Source organism: Bufo gargarizans, chromosome 4 (assembly GCF_014858855.1).
Source record: "Bufo gargarizans isolate SCDJY-AF-19 chromosome 4, ASM1485885v1, whole genome shotgun sequence".
In the NCBI taxonomy this organism is placed as follows: Eukaryota; Metazoa; Chordata; class Amphibia; order Anura; family Bufonidae; genus Bufo; species Bufo gargarizans.
Genome location: NC_058083.1, coordinates 522,518,985 through 522,543,421, shown reverse-complemented (window position 1 = coordinate 522,543,421; position 24,437 = coordinate 522,518,985). Strand labels below are relative to the sequence as shown.

The 24,437-nt window shown below is 41.0% G+C and overlaps 1 protein-coding gene across 2 annotated transcripts in view; it reads right to left on the bottom strand.

Annotated features, from left to right (window-relative positions):
* CAPN14 (calpain 14) overlaps positions 1–24,437 on the bottom strand; it is a 37,173-nt gene that overhangs the window by 5,654 nt on the left and 7,082 nt on the right. Inside the window, exons 5-22 of one of the 2 annotated variants that reach the window (XM_044291781.1) lie at positions 22,753–22,889; positions 20,614–20,788; positions 20,225–20,290; positions 20,042–20,127; positions 19,644–19,718; positions 16,560–16,720; positions 16,298–16,461; positions 15,740–15,751; positions 14,645–14,850; positions 14,472–14,511; positions 11,261–11,317; positions 10,273–10,330; positions 8,396–8,460; positions 7,214–7,282; positions 6,158–6,236; positions 4,170–4,286; positions 2,541–2,596; positions 701–968 (exon numbers count right to left, since the gene is read on the bottom strand). In XM_044291781.1, coding sequence (XP_044147716.1) covers positions 942–968; positions 2,541–2,596; positions 4,170–4,286; positions 6,158–6,236; positions 7,214–7,282; positions 8,396–8,460; positions 10,273–10,330; positions 11,261–11,317; positions 14,472–14,511; positions 14,645–14,850; positions 15,740–15,751; positions 16,298–16,461; positions 16,560–16,720; positions 19,644–19,718; positions 20,042–20,127; positions 20,225–20,290; positions 20,614–20,788; positions 22,753–22,889 — 1,650 coding nt within the window. In that variant the 3' untranslated portion in view covers positions 701–941. The remainder of the gene's footprint in view (positions 1–700; positions 969–2,540; positions 2,597–4,169; positions 4,287–6,157; positions 6,237–7,213; positions 7,283–8,395; positions 8,461–10,272; positions 10,331–11,260; positions 11,318–14,471; positions 14,512–14,644; positions 14,851–15,739; positions 15,752–16,297; positions 16,462–16,559; positions 16,721–19,643; positions 19,719–20,041; positions 20,128–20,224; positions 20,291–20,613; positions 20,789–22,752; positions 22,890–24,437) is intronic. The other variant, XM_044291782.1, reaches the window with a different exon arrangement.

The window sequence follows — 24,437 nt, the reverse complement described above, 5'->3', positions numbered from 1 at the left end:
TGCGCACAGTGATGTCACAGTACAGGGATAATAAACACAGTGATGTCACAGAACAGGATAATGTGCACAGTGACGTCACAGAACAGGATAATGCACACAGTGATATCACAGAACAGGATAATGCACACAGTGATATCACAGAACAGGATAATGCACACAGTGATATCACAGAACAGGATAATGCACACAGTGATATCACAGAACAGGATAATGCGCACAGTGATATCACAGAACAGTATAATGTGCACAGTGATATCACAAGGATAATGTGCACAGTGATGTCACAGAACACGGATAATGTGCACAGTGATGTCACAGAACAGGGATAATGCGCACAGTGATGTCACAGAACAGGGATAATGCGCACAGTGATGTCACAGAACAGGATAATGTGCACAGTGATATCACAGTACAGGAATAATGCTCTGGAGTTTTGGATGGCACCTTCTAATCAATTCAATTGAATTTCTGAACACTCCTGTAAAACTAACCCACTTTGGTAAATATTCATCATATGGGTTGGAGGGTTGTTATATTTTTTTATCATGCAGTTCCCTTTCCACCCTTTAGATGTCACTGTTCTATTTTCTAAAAGCATACAAAGTATTAGCAACAATGACCCCTGCTGGTTAAAATAAACAGAAAAAAATGACTACAAATAAAATCTCAAAATACTGTTCACATATTGTAGCATCCTTACCTTAATATTTACTGGGAGTGCTCGGTCACAGATGAATAAAATATATATATATATATGTATTTAAAAAAAATGATAAGCAAAAAAAAAATCGAACTTGTGCTTTAGAAATGTCTTCGGACTTCAGTATAAATCGATCTTGATTGTTGAATAAAAATAAATAGTAAAAATCTATTTAAAATTGATTATATAATTTCAGTGCAAATATCCTTAAAAAGATCCTGGGTTGTTTTTTTTTTCGACATCAGGCGTAGAGAGTCAGCATCATCCACTGCAGATGACAAGGGCAGTATTAGGCATCTGGCAATTATAAGGAATTGTCACTGACTACTAATCAAATCAAGAATAGTGACACCTGCAGGAAATGCATGGTAATTACACTTTACGCTGCGTTCATTTTGTAAAGTGTAATTACCATGTATTTCCTGCACTTCCACAGAACCCTGCATTTTATACTGAACTGATGAGGATAAAGCTGGAGACACATGAAGCGATGATGGCGGTGTGATCCGACAACTTTTCATACTGAACTTAATTATAAACTAATCATCATAATCTGCTGCTCTTTGGAACTGTACATTAAAACCAGAGCAAAGAGGCTGTCACCGGTGGAGGCACAAATTACAGGCATTCCCCGGGTCCAAAGGACGGAATTTATCTAAAATGTGCAATTATGTTACGTGGTGATTAGTCAGAATGAGACCTAATTAAGGGTTTGCTGCCCGAATGAGGAGTCAGTGACAACGCCCAGAATTGTGTAAATTTACCAACAAACCTGTGCTCAAATACAAGAATGTATCCAGAGCAATCTACAGACTGTCACAACTGTAATTATATTATTGTACATAGGAGCAGTATTATAGTAGTTATATTCCTGTACATAGGAGCAGTATTATAGTAGTTATATTCTTGTATATAGGAGGCAGTATTATAGTAGTTATATTCTTATACATAGGAGGCAGTATTATAGTAGTTATATTCTTGTACATAGGAGCAGTATTATAGTAGTTATATTCTTGTACATAGGAGCAGTATTATAGTAGTAATATTCTTGTACATAGAAGCAGTATTATAGTAGTTATATTCTTGTATATAGGAGCAGTATTATAGTAGTTATATTCCTGTACATAGGAGCAGTATTATAGTAGTTATATTCTTGTACATAGGAGCAGTATTATAGTAGTTATATTCTTGTATATAGGAGCAGTATTATAGTAGTTATATTCTTGTACATAGGAGCAGTATTATAGTAGTTATATTCCTGTACATAGGAGCAGTATTATAGTAGTTATATTCTTGTACATAGGAGGCAGTATTATAGTAGTTATATTCCTGTACATAGGAGCAGTATTATAGTAGTTATATTCCTGTACATAGGAGCAGTATTATAGTAGTTATATTCTTGTACATAGGAGCAGTATTATAGTAGTTATAGTCTTGTACATAGGAGCAGTATTATAGTAGTTATATTCTTGTACATAGGAGGCAGTATTATAGTAGTTATATTCTTGTACATAGGAGGCAGTATTATAGTAGTTATAGTCTTGTACATAGGAGCAGTATTATAGTAGTTATATTCTTGTACATAGGAGCAGTATTATAGTAGTTATATTCCTGTACATAGGAGCAGTATTATAGTAGTTATATTCTTGTACATAGGAGCAGTATTATAGTAGTTATATTCTTGTACATAGGTGCAGTATTATAGTAGTTATATTCTTGCACATAGGGGGTAGTATTATAGTAGTTATATTCTTGTACATAGGGGCAGTATTGTTCAGATCAGTTGCCCTTAAAATTATCCTTCCTTCTAAGACATGAAAGTGTGTGATTGTGATCTTACCTCTGCTTCATTTAAATAGATTCCTTTTCCATCTTTGCTCAAGTTCTGAAAGACCTCTGGAAGTAGGAGAGAAAGAAGGGCTCAGAGATTAATACAAATGATACAAGACCTTTCAATGTAGCATTTGTTATAGTAAACACAGAACACGTTATTACAATGTATCGTCCTCATTATCCGAAGCATGCAGATTAATGAGCAGCCGCAGCGTCTGAACAGTAGCAATAGAGCAGTGTTTCCCAACCAGTGTGCCTCCAGCTGTTGCAAAACTACAACTCCCAGCATGCCCGGACAGCCTTTGGCTGTGCGGGCATGCTGGGAGGTGTAGTTTTGCAACAGCTGGAGGCACACTGGTTGGGAAATACTGCAATAGAGGATGTGCATCAAAATCCCGTGTGTTACAGTATGCTGGCACTTAAAGGGGCACGGAATCAAAGTACAAGAAAGCGACGGCTGCCATTCACAGATATAGTTGTAAAAGCTTCCAGCCCTACATAAAAGCTGCTGTTCTATGTTATCAGCCACGCTCGACGGTTGTGTCGTACTCGTGATCAAACCTTTTCTTCTATATTTGTGAATGTTGGAAGCTCGTTTATTTTATATATGACATCTTGTATTATTTTGGTTAAGTGCCCTTTAAATGATGTGTCATCGGGGAATATGCACATGTATGTATGTATACATATATATACATGTATGCAAGTGTATATATAGACATATCTATATCTATCTATATATATTCACTATGAGCAGAAGAGGGCTGGCATGACCAAAGGGGAGCAATTTCTTCTTAGGCTTTAGCGAACGCTACTTCTAAGATTCTAGTATAACAGATGTCAGATGTAGCAGAGCTGAGTTAGTCATTTAGCGGAAATCATTATCATGTGTTAAACCACACATTCAGCTCTGCTACATCGGTGTGCAGTCAATGACCAATTATTGCTGTTCACGCCTCTCTTGGGAATGCCTGCCCCCTAGTGTCCATATGTACCATGCACCAACTGTATAATGACGTCCCTTCCCCACGTCCTACCTGTACCGCTGACTGGCGGTGACGATGGTATAATATGGGGAAGGGACGGGTTGAACCAGGACCAGATGAGGTTGGTGGAGCCGGTGGCAGGGACATTGTACGGCGGAGCCGAGGAGGCGCTGCTAGAGGGAGGAGGAGCACAGTAGGCATTAGTGGAAGTACTCTGACTCCCAATTGACTCCTTTCCACCCTCTATGAGACCTCCTGTACCTAGAACTGAACACTGGGAAGAGATTGGATTAGGCAACTGTCTCTTTAAGAGAAAAAATACAAAGGTTTAGAGGGTCCGCATGAACGGAGCCTCTTCCTAAACAATAACCAGAAAGGGTTAATGAGTAAAAATTAAAAAAATACAAATTATTATAAATGTTTCAATTCAATGGTGACAACCAAAATGTCCACCATTACTGGTCACACAGCTTTTTAGGGTCCTGAAATCCTAACCTTTGCAGCAAAGGATGTAGCACCACAAACCCGGGTGGATTGGCCATGCAGGAGCCTAGGAAAGCTGGGTGATAACCGCTGTAGGAGATGAATGGGACATGTATATATACAGCGGCCGCCACACACAATCATCCACATTCGGCGCTGTGACGTACCTCCATTGATCTCCATCCTCAGCATGAGGCACACGAAATTCTCAAAATCGATTTTCAGAGATGAGTTGCCGTATCGCAGCGCCATGAGGTTGTAGATCTGACGACTTAATGTGATTCCTACAGCCATTCAATAGAGAGCGTCAGAAAGAGGGACAGTCAAAGGGAGACAGTCAAAGGGAGAGTCAAGAAGAAAGAGGGTAACGAGGATTAAGAGTAAAAGGGAAGGGTGAGCCAGGGGAAGGGGAATCAGATGGAGAGTGGTAAAGGGGGGAGAGAGTCAAAAGGAAGACAGTCAATGGGAGGGAGTCAGTACAGGAGTCAAGTAAAAGAGAGAAAATAAGAATTAGGGGAAAAGAGAGGAGTCAAGGGGAGAGAGTCAATAATGTAGAGAGTAAAGTAAGGAAGAGAAGAGTGAACATGAGAGAGAATCAAGGTAAGAGTTAAGAGGAGAGAGAGTCAAGAGGTGAGATAGCGAAGGGAAGGGAAGGGAAGAGAGAAGAGACAGTCAAAAAGGTAAACAGTCAAGAAGAGAGAGAGTCAACAAGGAAGAGAGAGGTGTCAAGAGAAGTATGAATCCAGAGGAACGGAGATTATAAGTCAAGAGAAAGAGTCAAGAAAGAAGAGATTCAAAGGTAGAGAGAGAAGAGTTAAGAAGAGAGTCAAAAAAGGAAGAGTCGAGAGAATAAATAGAAAGGTGTCAAGAAGAGAGAGTCCGAAAGGGAGACAGTTAAGAGAGAGAAGAGTGAAGAGGAGAGCGAGTCAAGGGAAGAGATAGGAGAGACAGCAGAGAATTAAGGGTGGGCGAGAGTGAGAGAAGGCAGATTGAAGGTAAGAGCGTCGAGAGGAAAGCATGTGATAGAGAGGAGATGAGAGAGAGTCGAGGAGAGAGCAGGAGAATGGAGAAAAGAGAGAGGGGCATTTAAGAGAAGGAGGAGAGTGCAAGAAAGGGAAAAGATATCAGAGGAGAGATTGAGACATAGGAAGAAAGGGAGAGTGCAAGAAAGAGAAAGGGTCAAGGGCAGATGGATACAAGAGAGAGAGACAGAGAGCACACGGTGAGTAAACATATTAGAGAGCGTCACACCTGTCTCTATCTCCCTGCGCTTCTCTTATCTGGACTGGGCCTGATTAATGCTGTATGGGTTCTGCCAGGAGATGGCACCACCTTTCAGTGCCCTCAACCCACAGGCTGCAGATACAGATGCAGCAAAGCTGAGTGTGTTACATAGGACTGCAGGTGACATTCTACAGTATCACAATACACAAAGACTGCTGTTCCAAAGGGTTGAATAACAATTTGGCTCTGCTACATCATTAAAGATACAGCACCTATAAGATAGTTCTGCTTTTTAGAAGCAGAATTATTTCTGTAAATCTTCCCTTTTTACATAGGACTGATGGTAATGCTTTACAGTATTAAAATACACATGGGATTCAGGGTTTTAAATGGCAAACCCACCTCCTCTACATAACATATGTAGCAGAAATGAGTAAGTTTTCCTTCCAGAGCCCCTTTACAAGCTGTTTCATAACTCCTTTTACATGGGACTACAGGTAAACACTCTGCATTATTGTAAGGGAGAAAACTTACAGTTCTAAAGCGCTAAATATCAAACTCCATCATTATAGATGTAGTACAGGTAAGATTACATATTCCTTTCCAGTGCCCCCGAACTCTTCCTCTTCATGTAAACGTTTACGTTACCACTGTACCCATTCACGTCTTCAAATGACAAACCCAACTCAACTACATCATAAAAGATGCAGTAGAGATGAGACACTTCTTTCCAGAGCACCTATACAAGCAGTTCCCTAACTCTTCCCGTTTACATAGGGCTGCAGGTTAACTTTTACATGATCACAATGCCAATAGGTTTCTAAATGTCAAACTCAGCTCTGCTACGTCATCACAAAAATAGCAGATAGGAGGCAGTTCTAGCTCTTGCCTGACTTTCCAGCTGGTGAAGGTGAGATTTTCCATGCTTTACCTTTCTCTTGCACGGCGGCCCGCAGGTCATTCAGTTCCAGATATCCCGATTTATCAATGTCTCTCCTCTGGAAAATCTCCTGTGGAAGCAATGAGATTACAAGGTTAGGCTTCCTTAGAGGAGAAACGTTGCAGTCTGCGCGCCGCTCGCATAAATCTCAATTTCAGTCCGAGCAAACAGAACATTATACAATGCGCCCGGGCAGATTAGCGGGAATTGACCTTTCAATGGTTGTGTGTAATACAAGGGCAAATCCTGAATGTGGAGGGCGCAGTAATTACACATAGATGACAGGGGGCGCCGCTCGTCTCTCCTAATGTGTCAGTGTTATGTAATAGCATTCTATCAGTCCAGTGACTAGATAGATAGATAGATAGATAGATAGATAGATAGATAGGAGATAGATAGATAGATAGGAGATAGATAGATAGATAGGAGATAGATAGATAGATAGATAGATAGATAGATAGATAGATAGATAGATATGAGATAGATAGATAGATAGATAGATAGATAGATAGATATGAGATAGATAGATAGATAGATAGATAGATAGATAGATAGATAGATAGGAGATAGATAGATAATAGATAGATAATAGATAGATAGATAGATAGATAGATATGAGATAGATAGATAGATAGATAGATAGATAGATAGATAGATAGATAGGAGATAGATAGATAATAGATAGATAATAGATAGATAGATAGATAGATAGATATGAGATAGATAGATAATAGATAGATAGATATGAGATAGATAGATAGATAGATAGATAGATAGATAGATAGATAGATAGATAGATAGGAGATAGATAGATAGATAGATAGATATGAGATAGATAGATAATAGATAGATAGATATGAGATAGATAGATAGATAGATAGATAGATAGATAGATAGGAGATAGATAGATAGATAGATAGATAGGAGATAGATAGATAGATAGGAGATAGATAGATAGATATGAGATAGATAGATAGATAGATAGATAGATATGAGATAGATAGATATGAGATAGATAGATATGAGATAGATAATAGATCTTCTTACCTGGTAAGAGATAAGTCGCTGCCATAGATTGTAGAACTCGATCATGTTCAGAGTCCCGGAGGCACTTACCTGCGCTGTGAGTTAAGGCGTATAACAATATATATAAAAAGAGTAAATTCACGTCATATCACATCCAGAGCAGCATTCAATATTCTTCTACAGCGGACCCTCTGATTCGTGTCGCTCCGCAGCATACTGCAGTGTGGAACATTGTGGGGGATGCAAAAAAATACACAATGCAGCAGCGCAGAGCTCCGCAAACCAGAGAAAGTACAATACCGCCACAGTAATAGGAAGTATTCTGGAGCAGATGCTGCGCTTAGAGGTTAGAGATGCTTGGCAAATCATTTTGTACAAAATTATTTGGGCCCATCTGCCGCATGTCAAGGCGATCTCTGTAAGACGGGAACCTAAAACTAAATCCCACATTAACTGGTGCCATACCGGCCTCCTCAGGGAATGCAGGTTCCACATGCATGCCGAGCCCACATTATATTATGCCTATTATGGTGCCAAAATGGCGTAGCATTAGCACCGGAATACTTCCTATTACTTTGGCATTATTGTACTTTATTTGGTTTGCAGAATGCTGTTGCATTGTATGTTTTTTTTGTCTTAGCAGATTGTGGGGGGTGCAGCGTGTGTACCACTTACCGGGGACACCGTTTATTTTTACAAGGCAGGTTAAGCGCTATCATAGAAGAGAGATCTGTACTGCTGCTTTGTACATTGTATACATTGTAACAAACCCTCAGCTGTGTGAGAAAGGCAAAGTCAGAACAATTCCTGCCTCTATATGAAGCCAGGAATAGTACTGTTCAATGACAGCAAGCAACGAGTGGGGAATCAGTACGTGATTAAGCTGTCATACTACATGCATCCTGTAGGGGTCACTAGATCCCCACTGGTAGATTAGTGGTAATCTCTGTGGCGCGCTGTGCCTGCGTTCTCTGAACAATTGTGCATAATCAATAGCTAATACCACTGCAGCCACTTATGGGTTAAAACAGAGAAGGTTTTATGGGTCTCTACTGTGGAGACGATACCGTGGCCGTAATGAAAAGCTGTGCGCAATTTGCTGGAAGTAAAAGCGCCTGTGATTCAGTGTAATGGCTGAGAGGGCCCCCGGGCATTGGAAGAAGTTCACAAATCAACATATTTTTTGCAGTGCGGGAAGGATACGTCCAACTGAGCCATAATGACTTTACAGGCGTCTAAGCTGAACTTGACTGGAGCGTGCCGGAGACCTGCGAGAGAGAGGGAAACAAGCGGCGTTATCATACAGACCGCACACTGTCGGAAACTTCTGTCACCTCAAGGGTTAATGCAGCCTGCTGATTAAAATGCCAAATGGCCAATTAGCGCCGTGTACTTTTTACCAGAAATAGCTGCGGTTTTGCCATGCATGGCGCCTCCTGCCGGTGAAACAAATGCTTTTGACTTCGCAAAAACGCAACGACTCACTGTAAAATGCATCCAATTTTGGGGTTGTTCCACAAAAAATATGCTACATTTTTCAAACCAGCGCCTTGGTCTGAATACTTTTGTAATTAGATGTAATGAAAGAATTATTATAGCTACTGAGCTATTCACTGAAATCTATCTGTATAGCGCCACCTCCTGTTTGCTCTTTTACTAATTTCTGGGTTCCTGTTCACAGAGGTGGCCGCACATGCTCAGTTCCGTTCTTTAACTGCTGCCAGCTGGAGGAGAAAGGACCTGCCTCTGAGAAAGGACCTGCCTCTGAGAAAAGACACGCCCCTGAGAAAAGACATGCCTATGAGAAAAGACACGCCTCTGATAAAGAACACACCTCTGAGAAAAGACACGCCCCGAGGAAAGACACACCTCTGAGAAAAGACACACCCCTGAGAAAAGACATGCCTCTGAGAAAAGACACGCCTCTGATAAAGAACACACCTCTGAGAAAAGACACGCCCTGAGAAAAGACACACCTCTGAGAAAAGACATGCCTCTGAGAAAAGACACGCCTCTGATAAAGAACACACCTCTGAGAAAAGACACGCCCTGAGAAAAGACACGCCCTGAGAAAAGACACGCCTCTGAAAAAAGACACGCCTCTGAAAAAAGACACGCCTCTGAGAAAAGACACGCGTCTGAGAAAAGACACGCCCTGAGAAAAGACACACCTCTGAGAAAAGACACACCCTTGAGAAAAGACACACCCCTGAGAAAAGACATGCCTCTGAGAAAAGACACGCCTGATAATGAACACACCTCTGAGAAAAGACACGCCCTGAGAAAAGACACACCCCTGAGAAAAGACACGCCCCTGAGAAAAGACACACCTCTGAGAAAGGACCTGCCCCTGAGGAAAGATACATCCCTGAGAAAAGACACGACTCTGAGAAAAGACACACCTCTGAGAAAAGACACGCCTCTGAGAACAGACACACCCCCTAAGCTGACAGCTGGAAATAAATCTAGCAGAACAATTGGAGAAATGAAGGGGAGATCTCTGGATCCATGTGAGGTACAGGGCTGGTTCTAGCTTTGTTAGAAAGAGGTCGTCATGTACTATGTGATTTTCATGTTTTACATTATTCAAAGGATAACCCCTTTAAGGCTAGAAACAGATGCTTACCCTAATGAAGTATTGCTACAATTGTATCAGTCTAGACAAACATTCCAAACTCCAGACTGATCGTTTTAGGCTTTGTTCACATCGCAGATGTTGTGCAGCAGCTGCTTTGTCTAAAAAAATTATGGACACAATGTGTCCCCCCATCCTGTGACAGATCCGTTTTTGTTTTGTTTTTTATAGGTTTTTTTTTGCACAGAGCAGATGTGAAGGAAGCCTAACCTGCACTGATACATTGTGGCAAAATATCAGGACATGTGTGACCACTCAAGCGCATTCTCATTCTCGTGATTGGTGGGGTCCCCAGCAGTCAGACCCTCGCCAATCACTATCCTGTGGGATAAGGAATAAATGGTGTTCACAGGAAAACCCCTTTAAGCATAATTTATGTAGAAGTTAGAACCCCCTTTAAGCCCCCTGATTGTGTCTATGGGCATTGTCAGGACTTGGGACTTACTTGACCACGATGCTTTATTCAGCAACATCTGCAGCTGGGAGACTTGGATTTCCGGATACTGCAACATAATAGATAGAATTGATAAGTGTACTGCTCTATAAGCACTGGGGTTCATAAAAGATGGGGGGAAAAGCAAAGTTAAAAATTAGACCCTTTGAGGAGCTACTTGACACCATCCCCTTTTATTGCACTCAGTACATCCCTATGCAGGTCCTCATCACCCACTGAAATTGGGATATAACACATCTGGAGACGGCCCTTCACTCCAGGGGCCCCTCCTATGCCTCTGTGTTGGAGATGCACTGATGAAAAGTCAATATCCTAAGGCAGGCAATCTCAAACTGTTCCAAAACTACAACGCCCAGCATGCCTGAACAGCCTACAGATATCAGTCTACAGCAGGGCATTGAGGGAGTTGTAGTTCTACAACAGCTGGGGGGCCGTAGTTTAAGGATCCAGCCGCGCTCTTATGTATTTTCATTGTGTATTTCACAAGTTTCTAGAGCGCAAAAATATGCTTTGTACATGGAAACTATCAGCAAGCTGCTGTTGCTGGGTCTGTTGTTATTCGTGTTGCCATCATTACTATGTGTCTCCATTTATGCAGAATTTAATTTTATAATATAAGTTCTGCTTTTCTGATACAAAGCTCCAAATCCCCTGCACAGACGTGGTGCCTGTAGCCACCACAAGAGGGAGTTTACTGCATACATTTATATATTAAATCCAAATATAAAACAGTAAGCTCTTTATAGCCCTCTAGTGATATCGTCAGACAGCGGTATCTAAGAAAAAATAAGCCTAGATAAACTGTGTAATAACGGAGTAGAACGTTTGGACCTATGTAGGTTACAAAAATTGGTATTGAATTCTGGAATCACTTAATTAAAAAAGAAAATATTCATTTAAATCTTTATGTGAACAGAAATGAAATCTGCAGGACATTGTCTTTACAACATAATGCAGTTGCTATTAATAAAGTGGTTACCTTTTCAAAATATTTGATGATGAAATTGTCTAGATCATCCTGTTTATCAGCAATTTTCTGATGGAAAAAATATAATAATTGTTATATTACAAAACACACTGTAACACTGCCTCCTATGTACAAGAATATAAGTACTATAATACTGCTCCTATGTACAAGAATATAACTACTATAATACTGCTTCTATGTACAAGAATATAACTACTATAATACTGCTCCTATGTACAAGAATATAACTACTATAATACTGCTTCTATGTACAAGAATATAACTACTATAATACTGCCTCCTATGTACAAGAATATAACTACTATAATACTGCTCCTATGTACAAGAATATATCTACTATAATACTGCTCCTATGTACAAGAATATAACTACTATAATACTGCTCCTATGTAGAGGAATATAACTACTATAATACTGCTCCTATGTACAAGAATATAACTACTATAATACTGCTTCTATGTACAAGAATATAACTACTATAATACTGCCTCCTATGTACAAGAATATAACTACTATAATACTGCTCCTATGTACAAGAATATAACTACTATAATACTGCCTCCTATGTACAAGAATATAACTACTATAATACTGCTCCTATGTACAAGAATATAACTACTATAATACTGCTCCTATGTACAAGAATATAACTACTATAATACTGCCCCCTATGTACAAGAATATAACTACTATAATACTGCTTCTATGTACAAGAATATAACTACTATAATACTGCCTCCTATGTACAAGAATATAACTACTATAATACTGCTCCTATGTACAAGAATATAACTACTATAATACTGCCTCCTATGTACAAGAATATAACTACTATAATACTGCTCCTATGTACAAGAATATAATTACTATAATACTGCTCCTATGTACAAGAATATAACTACTATAATACTGCTCCTATGTACAAGAATATAACTACTATAATACTGCTCCTATGTACAAGAATATAACTACTATAATACTGCTCCGATGTACAACAATATAACTACTATAATACTGCCTCCTATGTACAAGAATATAACTACTATAATACTGCCTCCTATGTACAAGAATATAACTACTATAATACTGCTCCTATGTACAAGAATATAACTACTATAATACTGCTCCTATGTACAAGAATATAACTACTATAATGCTGCCCCTATGTACAAGAATATAACTACTATAATACTGCTTCTATGTACAAGAATATAACTACTATAATACTTCCTCCTATGTACAAGAATATAACTACTATAATACTGTTCCTATGTACAAGAATATAACTACTATAATACTGCTCCTATGTACAAGAATATAACTACTATAATACTGCCGCTATGTACAAGAATATAACTACTATATTACTGCTCCTATGTACAAGAATAGAACTACTATAATACTGCCTCCTATATACAAGAATATAACTACTATAATACTGCTCCTATGTACAAGAATATAACTACTATAATACTGCTCCTATGTAGAAGAATATAACTACTATAATACTGCCTCCTATGTACAAGAATATAACTACTATAATACTGCTCCTATGTACAAGAATATAACTACTATAATACTGCTCCTATGTACAAGAATATAACTACTATAATACTGCTCCTATATACAAGAATATAACTACTATAATACTGCTCCTATGTACAAGAATATAACTACTATAATACTGCTCCTATGTATAAGAATATAACTACTATAATACTGCTCCTATATATAAGAATATAACTACTATAATACTGTCTCCTATCTACAAGAATATATCTACTATAATACTGCTCCTATGTACAAGAATATAACTACTATAATACTGTCTCCTATCTACAAGAATATAACTACTATAATACTGCTCCTATATACAAGAATATAACTACTATAATACTGCCCCCTATGTACAAGAATATAACTACTATAATACTGCTCCTATGTACAATAATATAACTACTATAATACTGCTCCTATGTACAAGAATATAACTACTATAATACTGCTCCTATGTACAAGAATATAACTACTATAATACTGCTCCTATGTACAAGAATATAACTACTATAATACTGCTCCTATGTACAATAATATAACTACTATAATACTGCTCCTATGTACAAGAATATAACTGCTATAATACTGCCTCCTATGTACAATAATATAACTACTATAATACTGCTCCTATGTACAAGAATATAACTGCTATAATACTGCTCCTATATATAAGAATATAACTACTATAATACTGCCCCCTATGTACAAGAATATAACTACTATAATACTGCTCCTATGTACAAGAATATAACTACTATAATACTGCTCCTATGTGCAAGAATATAACTACTATAATACTGCTCCTATGTACAAGAATATAACTACTATAATACTGCCCCCTATGTACAGGAATATAACTACTATAATACTGCTCCTATGTACAAGAATATAACTACTATAATACTGCTCCTATGTACAGTTATATAACTACTATAATACTGCTCCTATGTACAAGAATATAACTACTATAATACTGCTCCTATGTACAAGAATATAACTACTATAATACTGCTCCTATGTGCAAGAATATAACTACTATAATACTGCTCCTATGTACAAGAATATAACTACTATAATACTGCCCCCTATGTACAGGAATATAACTACTATAATACTGCTCCTATGTACAAGAATATAACTACTATAATACTGCTCCTATGTACAAGAATATAACTACTATAATACTGCTCCTATGTGCAAGAATATAACTACTATAATACTGCCCCCTATGTACAAGAATATAACTACTATAATACTGCTCCTATGTGCAAGAATATAACTACTATAATACTGCTCCTATGTACAAGAATATAACTACTATAATACTGCCTCCTATGTACAAGAATATAACTACTATAATACTGCTCCTATGTACAAGAATATAACTACTATAATACTGCTCCTATGTACAAGAATATAACTACTATAATACTGCTCCTATGTACAAGAATATAACTACTATAATACTGCCTCCTATGTACAAGAATATAACTACTATAATACTGCTCCTATGTACAAGAATATAACTGCTATAATACTGCCTCCTGTGTACAAGAATATAACTACTATAATACTGCCCCCTATGTAGTATAATATAAGTGGTACTATACTCTAATATGTCCCAGTATAGTCATAGTTTCCTTACCTTGCAGCACAGAACTGTATTTGAACTTTCTCCTTGAACCCTGAAATAAGTAGATATAAATAAGATAAATACATTGTGGGTGACTGATCTGTCATTAATCTGAGACTTATCAGGAAAAGAAATGTTGGGAGTTGTAGTGAAAAAGAAAAAGTTAAGGTTCCATGGTCACGTACTCTAGTAGATGATTTCTGGAGAAAACACGAAGGATGAACTCGCACTCTTGTCCGGGCTCCGCCGTGGAGGGGACAATGACGTAGGAGCCGGGGGGCAGGTGGAAGTCTTGGGTCACCTCCCGCTCATTGATGAACACGCACTTGTTGTTGACTGGACGGTTGAGTAGAAAGAATTCTTGTGGAAGCCGAGTCCTTATACCCTGATACTGAGCAGAGGAGAGATATACAGTGTGTACACGGTCATACATCTGTGCAAATCATCAATGTCTCATCTCATATTTATCTCATATCTATCTATCTATCTCCTATCTATCTATCTATCTCCTATCTATCTATCTATCTATTATCTATCTCATATCTATCTATCTATCTATTATCTATCTATCTATCTATCTATCTATCTCATATCTATCTATCTAATATCTATCTATCTCCTATCTATCTATCTATCTATCTATCTCATATCTATCTATCTATCTATCTCCTATCTATCTATCTATCTATCTCTTATCTATCTCTATCTCATATCTAATAATAATATAATTTCACACTTTCAGCTTTATATTCTCTTTTCCCCACAATCTCCCTGACCGCGATTTGTCCGATAAATAAATACATGTCCGCAGGTTCCAGTCAATATCAGGATTTATTATCCTTCAGATCCCTGGAAGCGATGGCGGCTTCTACAACCTGCAGCATTAATCTCCCCGTTCAATAAAACCTGCATTTGACCTCCCGGCTTCTAGTGATTTCTATTGTTCCATTCATTGTCCCCCCCCCCCCCCCCCCGTCCCCCCCCCCCCCGCCCCCCCTCCCTCCTTGCTCTTCCTTCTACTTTTAGCCAAACCCGCAATTACAGATTAAAATTATTATTGTTGAATTATGACGAAGCGTTCCGACCGGCGCGACACTTAGTTAATAATCGCAGGTCAAGACCATCAATTGTTTTGCCAATTTAAATTTACGATTCTGACGTCAGTCTTGCAGGGGCGGCGTAATAACGGAGGCAGAATTTACAGTCCATTGTCGGGAATGGATTCCTTGTGCTACATTGTATCAACGAACAGTTCCAGTGGAAACATTGTTGCAACTCACCTCAAGTGGCACCTGGAAGAGAGAAAGAAGAATGCATTCAGATATAGAAAAGTTACATCTTCCAGAATGCAATGCTCACAGTGAAATCAGGACTGTGTGGAGGGATATGCACCCCAGCACTGCCCCCGCTGGCTGTCAGACTGTATAGCAGCTCATTGCATCTTCTAAAAACTGGGGTCATGTTTTATATAAAGTCTATGCCTCATACCCCAAATCATTTTTGCAAATTACACTGTCTTACTCCAGTCAGATCCAAAGCTGCATTCATAATTCTGCAGCTGCCCTTTTACCATCTTCCCACCCAGCGGAGCATGTTCTGCTTAGGTTCGGTACCAGAGCTGTGACATTTGCACCAGGCAATGATCAGTGATCTGATACCGAAAACTACATCTCCCAAAATGCAACAGAATCAATTATGAGAGCAGATAGAAGCTGGTTCTATGAGCTCGGAGCTGATGGGCAGTCAGGAGCATTTTGAAAGCAGCTCTGGGTGTGACTGGAGCATAAGACACAAAAGTGAAAATATGCAAAAGGATGAAAAGCCCATGGTGCCCTCACCTTGAAGATGGAGATCCCGATGTAGAGCGGGGGGGACTGGTTTCTGTGTTTGTGGTTCTGCTTTTGAAGAAGGGACACCAGAACATTGCAGGCATTTGTGTATTTCTCCATCTCATCTCCTAAGAGGATCTTCAGCCGGTACTGGGGGTTTTTCCAGTAGGATTCTGCATATAAATATATAAGGATACAATGTATCAGTAACTGGTGACAGGTCAGAGGCCAGTGCTGCCTCGGGGGCAGTCGGGGTGAAGCCGGACAATACCTGTATAGGTCATTCTGCCGCCCGCCGTCCGGCCCTCCACCCATTTCCCTATTTGCATTGATAATGTCCACTCTTTGCCGTTCTCGTGACTCATCAGGTCAGGGGTCAGCTTGCAGATGACCAACTCTACGAAATGAGCCTCAAAATCTTCAATAGACATCCTGTGCCAAAAGCCAAAAAGAGGGTCAATGTGAATCGTTTTAGGGGCATAATAGTCCAATATGACAACATTGAAATGTTACAGTATACAGTGTATCCACTGAACTCAATAATAAGACAGTATGCAGTAAGCACCTGAGCTCCCTCTAGTGGTGGTTGTATATATCTGTATGCAGTAATCTGCTGAGCTCCCTCTAGTGGTGGCTGTATATATCTGTATGCAGTAATCTCCTGAGCTCCCTCTAGTGGTGGCTGTATATATCTGTATGTAATCAGCTCCTGAGCTCCCTCTAGTGGTGGCTGTATATATCTGTATGCAGTAATCTTCTCAGCTTCCTATAGTGGTGGCTGTATATATCTGTATGCAGCAATCTCCTGAGCTCCCTCTAGTGGTGGCTGTATATATCTGTAAGCAGTTATCTCCTGAGCTCCCTCTAATGGTGGCTGTATATATCTATATTCAGTATTCTCCTGAGCTCCCTCTAGTGGTGTCTGTATTTATCTGTATGCAGTAGTCTCCTGAGCTCCCTCTAGTGGTGGCTGTATATATCTGTATTCAGTAATCTCCTGAGCTCCCTCTAGTGGTGGCTGTATATATCTGTATTCAGTAATCTCCTGAGTTCCCTCTAGTGGTGGCTGTATATATCTGTATGCAGTAATCTCCTGAGCTCCCTCTAGTGGTGGCTGTATATATCTGTATGCAGTAAGCGCCTGAGCTCCTTCTAGTGGTGGCTGTATATTTCTGTATGCTGTAATCTCCTGAGCTCCCTCTAGTGGTGGCTGTATATATCTGCAAGCAGTAAGCTTCGGAGCTCCCTCTAGAGTTGACTGTGTATATCTGTATGCAGTAAGCTCCTGAGCTCCCTCTAGTGGTGGCTGTATATATGTATGCAGTAACCTCCTGAGCTCCTCTAGTGGTGGCTGTATATATCTGTATGCAGTAATCTCCTGAGCTCCCTCTAGTGGTGGCTGCATATATCTGTATTCAGTAATCTCCTGAGCTCCCTCTAGTTGTGGCTGTATATATGTATGCAGTAACCTCCTGAGCTCTTCTAGTGGTGGCTGTATATATCTGTATGCAGTAATCTCTTGAGCTCCCTCTAGTGGTGGCTGTATATATCTGTATGCAGTATTCTCCTGAGCTCCGTCTAGTGGTGGCTGTATATATCTGTATGCAGTAATCTCCTGAGCTCCCTCTAGTGGTGGCTGCATATATCTGTATTCAGTAATCTCCTGAGCTCCCTCTAGTGGTGGCTGCATATATCTGTATGTAGTAATCTCCTGAGCTCTCTCTAGTGGTGGCTGTATATATCTGTATGCAGTAATCTCCTGAGCTCCCACTAGTGGTGGCTGCATATATCTGTATGCAGTAATCTCCTGAGCTCCCTCTAGTGGTGGCTGTATATATCTGTATGCAGTAATCTCCTGAGCTCCCTCTAGTGGTGGCTGTATATATCTGTATGCAATAATATCCTGAGCTCCCTCTAGTGGTGGTTGTATATATCTGTATGCAGTAAGCTCCTGTGCTCCCTCTAGTGGGGAATGTATATATCTGTATGTAGTAATCTCCTGAGCTCCCTCTAGTGATGGCTGTATACATCTGTATGTAGTAATCTCCTGAGCTCCCTCTAGTTATAGCTGTATATATCTGTATGCAGTAATCTCCTGAGCTCCCTCTAGTGGTGGCTGCATGTATCTGTATGTATTAAGCTCCTGAGCTCCCTCTAGTGGCCAGACGCCACAGACCCGACCTCACACTAACTGTTTGATGCGGGCCCAGCCGGATGTTTGCCATACGCACCCCAGGCTGCATGTATACCTGGACCCCTTTTTGCCACACGCATTTTGGGTATATAGTTACCTCACCGCACATCAACTAGTGGTTAGAGCAAGTCTGCGCTTTTTTCATCGCAACTGCCTATCATTATCCTCATACTAGATGCAGTTGAGACTAACCCTAGTGTTAATACACCATGTACCACCAGTGGTTTAACTCAGTTTGCCCTTTCTATCACGCCCAGCAATAACCTTGCCACCGTGCTACCAGGGACAACTACCACTTGTACTAAACCCCCGTCCCCTGATGATTCGAGGGGTTTATTATAATTACCTTACAGTATGTTCCACCGAAGAAACGCGTAGGGACAGGTGAACATACCTTACTCTTGGTACCCACGTTTCTCATTTTTCACTTCACTAGGTGTCCTCTTCATCACCCCGGCAGGGTCTTATAGGGACCTTAGACCAGGGCGAGGTTCCGGACGGGACCACCCCTTGCGGGGCACGGATCCCGTGTTAGGTTATCAGGGTCATATTAGGCCAAGTAGGGTGCAACAGGGATAGATCTACTCCCTGCAGTACTCCACAAACACATGACCCTGTCCAAGACAACCCTATCCCAAAGGACACCACTTAAGGCGCTGAGAAAGGACCATCATTTCCGGTGACCTCCTGAACTTGCCGAATAAACGCGCCTATCAACTTGGTTCCGGTAAGATCCACCCACTGTTTTCTTACCATTATTAGGCATTGTCCTGGTGTCCCTATCCCGGAACTCAGGACAATTTGTTTATTCTCACCACCAAGTGTGATTCCCCTTGACCCTTGGGGCTCACTTTACGTTAATAAGGGTCAGCCCGAGGGGCCTCATCTGCCGCAATCCGCCTATTCGGCGGCTCACGTGTTAGTGGGGTCCCACGCGTGTCTGTCTGTTTGTAAGGGGTTTCATGTGTTTTTTTAGTTGTACCATTAAAACTTGAATATTTTAAAATGTTACTGCCCCTTTAATTTTCAAATAACTCCCTCTAGTGGTGTCTACAGGAAGTCAGAATTTCCTCTTGTAACTATGTCTGAACTATGGATTTAAAGCTCAGTATCAGAACAGTGCTAACTGAACATTGCCTTTAAGTCATTCTCTTTTCATACCAGAATTCTCCATCCTCTCTGGTCTTCCGCAGCAGTAGTCTTTCCTTGAGGCTGAGTTGGTCCCATTTTGAGGAACTGGTTAAAAAGAAAATCAAATAAATGCACAGAAATAACCGTCAAACACCTAGATCTATCACACAGATTACAGCAGGGATAAGCATTAAAAATGCAGCCCTTGCATAAAAAAAAACACACAGCACAGAAAATGATTTTAGGATTTCAGCTCTAGAAGGTAATGTCTGAAATCTGGGCCATCTGGCATTATTCAATCTCAATATAAATGTATAAAAAAATAAAAACTCAATCACTTCAATTTGTACTTTTGTCACCCTGTAGTGTCACATCTGTCCACTAGAGGGCAGTCAGGACTTGTAATATAGATCGCTTTCTCCACTTACCTGTCACTCCAATTCCCTTTCCATTCAATCTTTCCCCATGGGTTTCTCAGCCTGACTAGGTTTTCTGTTCCGGATTTGCAGGTCACCTGGAGAGAAGTGATGGAAGAATTTACTCATTTATGCCACAAAGAGAACGTTACTTTACGGTGGAGAGAGGGCGGCATTTATAATAGCGGATCTTACCGATCTGATGGCGGTCACAGTGTACGCGTGTCCGGCAACTAACCCGTTCTCCAGGACCCTTTCAGGCTAAAATATAAGATAGGACAGAGATTATTATAACCGCCATCCTCCAGTCAGTGATACAATTATATAATATGTAAAAAGGGGGGAAAAAAGACTCAAAAAATAGTTCTGAAACCAAAATAAAATGTATTTCCAGAACTGAACAGGCGCTGTGACTGTGAAGCGGTCATTGCGGACCTGGGTCCGGTCTCAGTCATGTCTCCTGTATATCGTGTGTATCGGTCAGCCGTCATGAATATTAGTCAGGCTCCGTTATACTGTATAATATTTGATGATTTAGATGATAAAGTACATATGTCTTGTAGAGCAGACCAGTCCGAACTTACCCCTGAGCGGGTCTGGCATCCCATCAGACAGCCGCTGTACGCTGCTCTCATCATGATCTGCCATAGGTCCGCGGGGGCCTGCTCTAATTTGATGGTTAAGTTGACTCCGCCGGTGAAATCTACCAGAGCTTCAGACACTTGTCCGATCCGTAAATCTTCATAAGAACCACAGAGCCTACAGGAGAAGAATGTCATAAGTAAATCTGGCCACTAGGGGTCATCAGAGTGCAAGGTTCAATGAAGACTGGACTGCCCAGAACACAACACAAAATATGGAAAAAAAATGCGATGCGACAGTCGCAGAAAAATCCATCTCGAATGGATTTTTTGCAAAAGTCGTGTCACAGTCGCAGCATGTCGCATTTTGCAGTGCGACACCATAGAATACCATTATAAAAATTGTCACGCGACATTGGTGCGACAAAATGTCGTAGTGTAGAACTAGCCTTAAAGAGGACCTTTCACTACTCTACAAATGAAAAACTAACTATACCTGTGGGCAGAGCGGCGCCCAGGGGTCCCCCTGCACTTACTAGTAAGTCTGGGCGCCGCTCCGTTCGCCCGGTATAGGCTCCGGTGCCTGCGCTCCCTCTGACTGTTTTCTTGTAGGAGGCGTGTCCCTTGCTGCACTGCTGGCCAATCGCAGCGCACAGCTCATAGCCAGGCTATGAGCTGTGCGCTGCGATTGGCCAGCAGTGCAGCAAGGGACACGCCTCCTACAAGAAAACAGTCAGAGGGAGCGCAGACACCGGAGCCTATACCGGGCGAACGGAGCGGCGCCCAGACTTACTAGTAAGTGCAGGGGGACCCCTGGGCGCCGCTCTGCCCACAGGTATAGTTAGTTTTTCGTTTGTAGAGTAGTGAAAGGTCCTCTTTAAGTGGCAGCATCAAGTGTTGCTAAAAAAAAAACAAAAAACTTTAACCCTTCAGAAACAGCTAACTTTTGACTTGAGTATAAGAAAGCGGTAGAGGTGGGGAACGGTATTGCACCACTGCCCTCTGGTGGACAAGTGGAGGAACTGCAGCTAGTTTGGTATTACGCGTTCGGTCTCTAGTTCTCATGTAATTCTCATTTAATAACGTCTCTGTCTCCTTAAATTGACTGAAAGTCTTGCTTGCACTTCATTTCATATCCAGCTGCTGGAAAACTACAACTCCCAACAGGCACACTTGCTCGGCTGTTCTTGGAACTCTTATAGAAGTGAATGGAGCAGCTGGGGTAGGAGAGGCTGCTGACGCCTGCCATGGACTAATGTCTGTGCCCAGTTATAGATTAAAAGATTATAAATGCCTATAATCAATACCCACTAAGGGTTGTCACCCAGCTGTCTACAGACAATGAAATGCACGCAGCAGGCATGTACATTGTTAAGTTGCAATCTCCCAACCCCCTATTCTCATGGCTCTGCCTGCGTGTCAGTCTGTACTGTCATTTTGGAATTTTATTCATGAACCAGGAGGAGGCTCTGGATGAACACAATGACCGACTGCATTGAATGAGATTGTCAAAGGGCACAGAAATAAAATGAACGTGTGTCCTCGTTCCCCATCCAGAGCTCTGCTACATCAGGATCTTTTGGCATCTTCTTGCAATGCTTCATCAAATCTTGTAGAACTTGTTCTCGGGTTTATGAAGCCTCAAAGGCACGACAGGAATTCATGTACACCTACGTGTTATTACTAATGACGGTAGACGGGTCATCAAATCTCACTTAGCCTGACTGCGTCTCCAGTCCATATAGTAATGGGAATTTAATGGAAAATCTATAATGAGCCTAATGCAGGCGTACAGATGTAGCAGAGCTGAATCTGTCACTTAAAGGCTCCCTCTGGTTAGGAGGAGATGTCTCTCCTTCCAGTCTCTCCCTTCACTCGCTACGCTACCCAAATGTCACCTTTAAAAACTTCAAACTAACACCCTGTCCGTAGGATACATGTTCCGCCGGCAGCCATCTTCCTTCAAAGCGCTGGGGGGGGGGGGGGGTGCATTATGAGTACCGTCCACCTGCTTCTCTGCTCTACACTAAATTATGTCCACAAAGGAATAAAGTAATGTGACCCGCTGGTGGAGTAGCCTGAAAAAAGAACTGCAATGACAAACTCGGCTCTGCTACATCTTAATGATATCTTAATACTTACTTGGCATAGGCTTTCTCCAAAAGAGCCCCCCAAAACAGATTCTTCCTTGTGGATGAGACAAACAGGAGCTTTCCATCTTTGTCCACGGGCAGGCGATCGTCCACGACCACATCCACCCACTCCCCGAAGCGCCAGAACTGGAAAGAATAACCGTACGTCATTATTACAACCATTATATTGTTATAATGACATTGTCCTATATAATAAATTCCACCTCTGAGGCATCCAGCGCCTCATTCAATCAACCTCGGTCTGCTAAAGACAAGTGCATTTGTATCATTATACACTTATATCTGCGCCCCTGGACAACAAATGCTACTCCATCAGTGGAGGAATCTGCCGGGATCAGCGTCCTTCATCAATTTGCGTTATTTATTCGGATGACACCTTGTAAGACTAGAGCTGGGGGTCAGTGGAGCGGAGCCTCGCGCCTCCGCAGAGCAGAGCCCTGATAATGGACGCTTATTACAGTTTACAGTCCGCCTGGTTAACAGGTAGCGGCTCGTGCTGAGTAACACGCAGAGTAATGATGAGCAGTAAATAAATATTAACATTACTGCGTGCCAAGCGATTGCGCAGAGAGGAGAGCGAGCTGACGGGACCATAAAGCAGAGCTTTACAAGGAGATTATAATGATCTCTCTGCACGGTCACTGGTAGAATCGGCAGGGATGCGGAGCCTTAATAAAATACACAGTAAACAATAGCAGCAAAACAGGAGACAAACACCTAGCAAACAACCAGATGTCTGTTCTACGGCAGACTGCCTCTTCATTTTACACAGGCTTGTTTTATACTCCCCCACACACCCCCAAAAAAAAAAAAGTATGAAAAGATTGCAAAGTATACAGAGAAAGAGGGCAAATGATTCTGCTACTGCTTTAGTTCTAATATTTGCTATACAACAGACTGCCTCTTCGTGCCTCATATGGTTGTTCTATAATCTAGATCCTTCCTACTCGAGCAACAGAAAACATGCAGACTAGAGAGTTAAAGAATTACAAGCAAGATAAGAGAAGAAACATAAAGACAGAAGACATGCTTGCAGGTTATAGCCTTGCCATGTACTCCCACTCCATGCTGCACAGACTTGTTCTAGATCTCTCCTTGTCAATCAACAGAAACGTGTAAACGAGGGGCCTGACGAAGGGAGCATTCAGACATAAGAAAGATTGGAATGCTTATAATCTTTCATTAGATGTACTATCTTCTGTACAGTATACTGCCTCTTCACGCCGCACAGACCTGTTCTAGAACTTTCCTACTCAGCCAACAGAAACATGTAACTGAGAGGCCTGACGAAGGGAGCATCCAGACACAAGAAAGATTGGAATGCTTATAATCTTTCATTAGATGTACTATCTTCTGTACAGTATACTGCCTCTTCACTCTGCACAGACCTGTTCTAGAACTTTCTTACTCAGCCAACAGAAACATGTAACTGAGAGGTCTGACGAAGGGAGCATCCAGACACAAGAAAAATTGGAATGCTTATAATCTTTCATTAGATGTACTATCTTCTGTACAGTATACTGCCTCTTCACGCTGCACAGACCTGTTCTAGAACTTTCCTACTCAGCCAACAGAAACATGTAACTGAGAGGCCTGACGAAGGGAGCATCCAGACACAAGAAAGATTGGAATGCTTATAATCTTTCATTAGATGTACTATCTTCTGTACAGTAT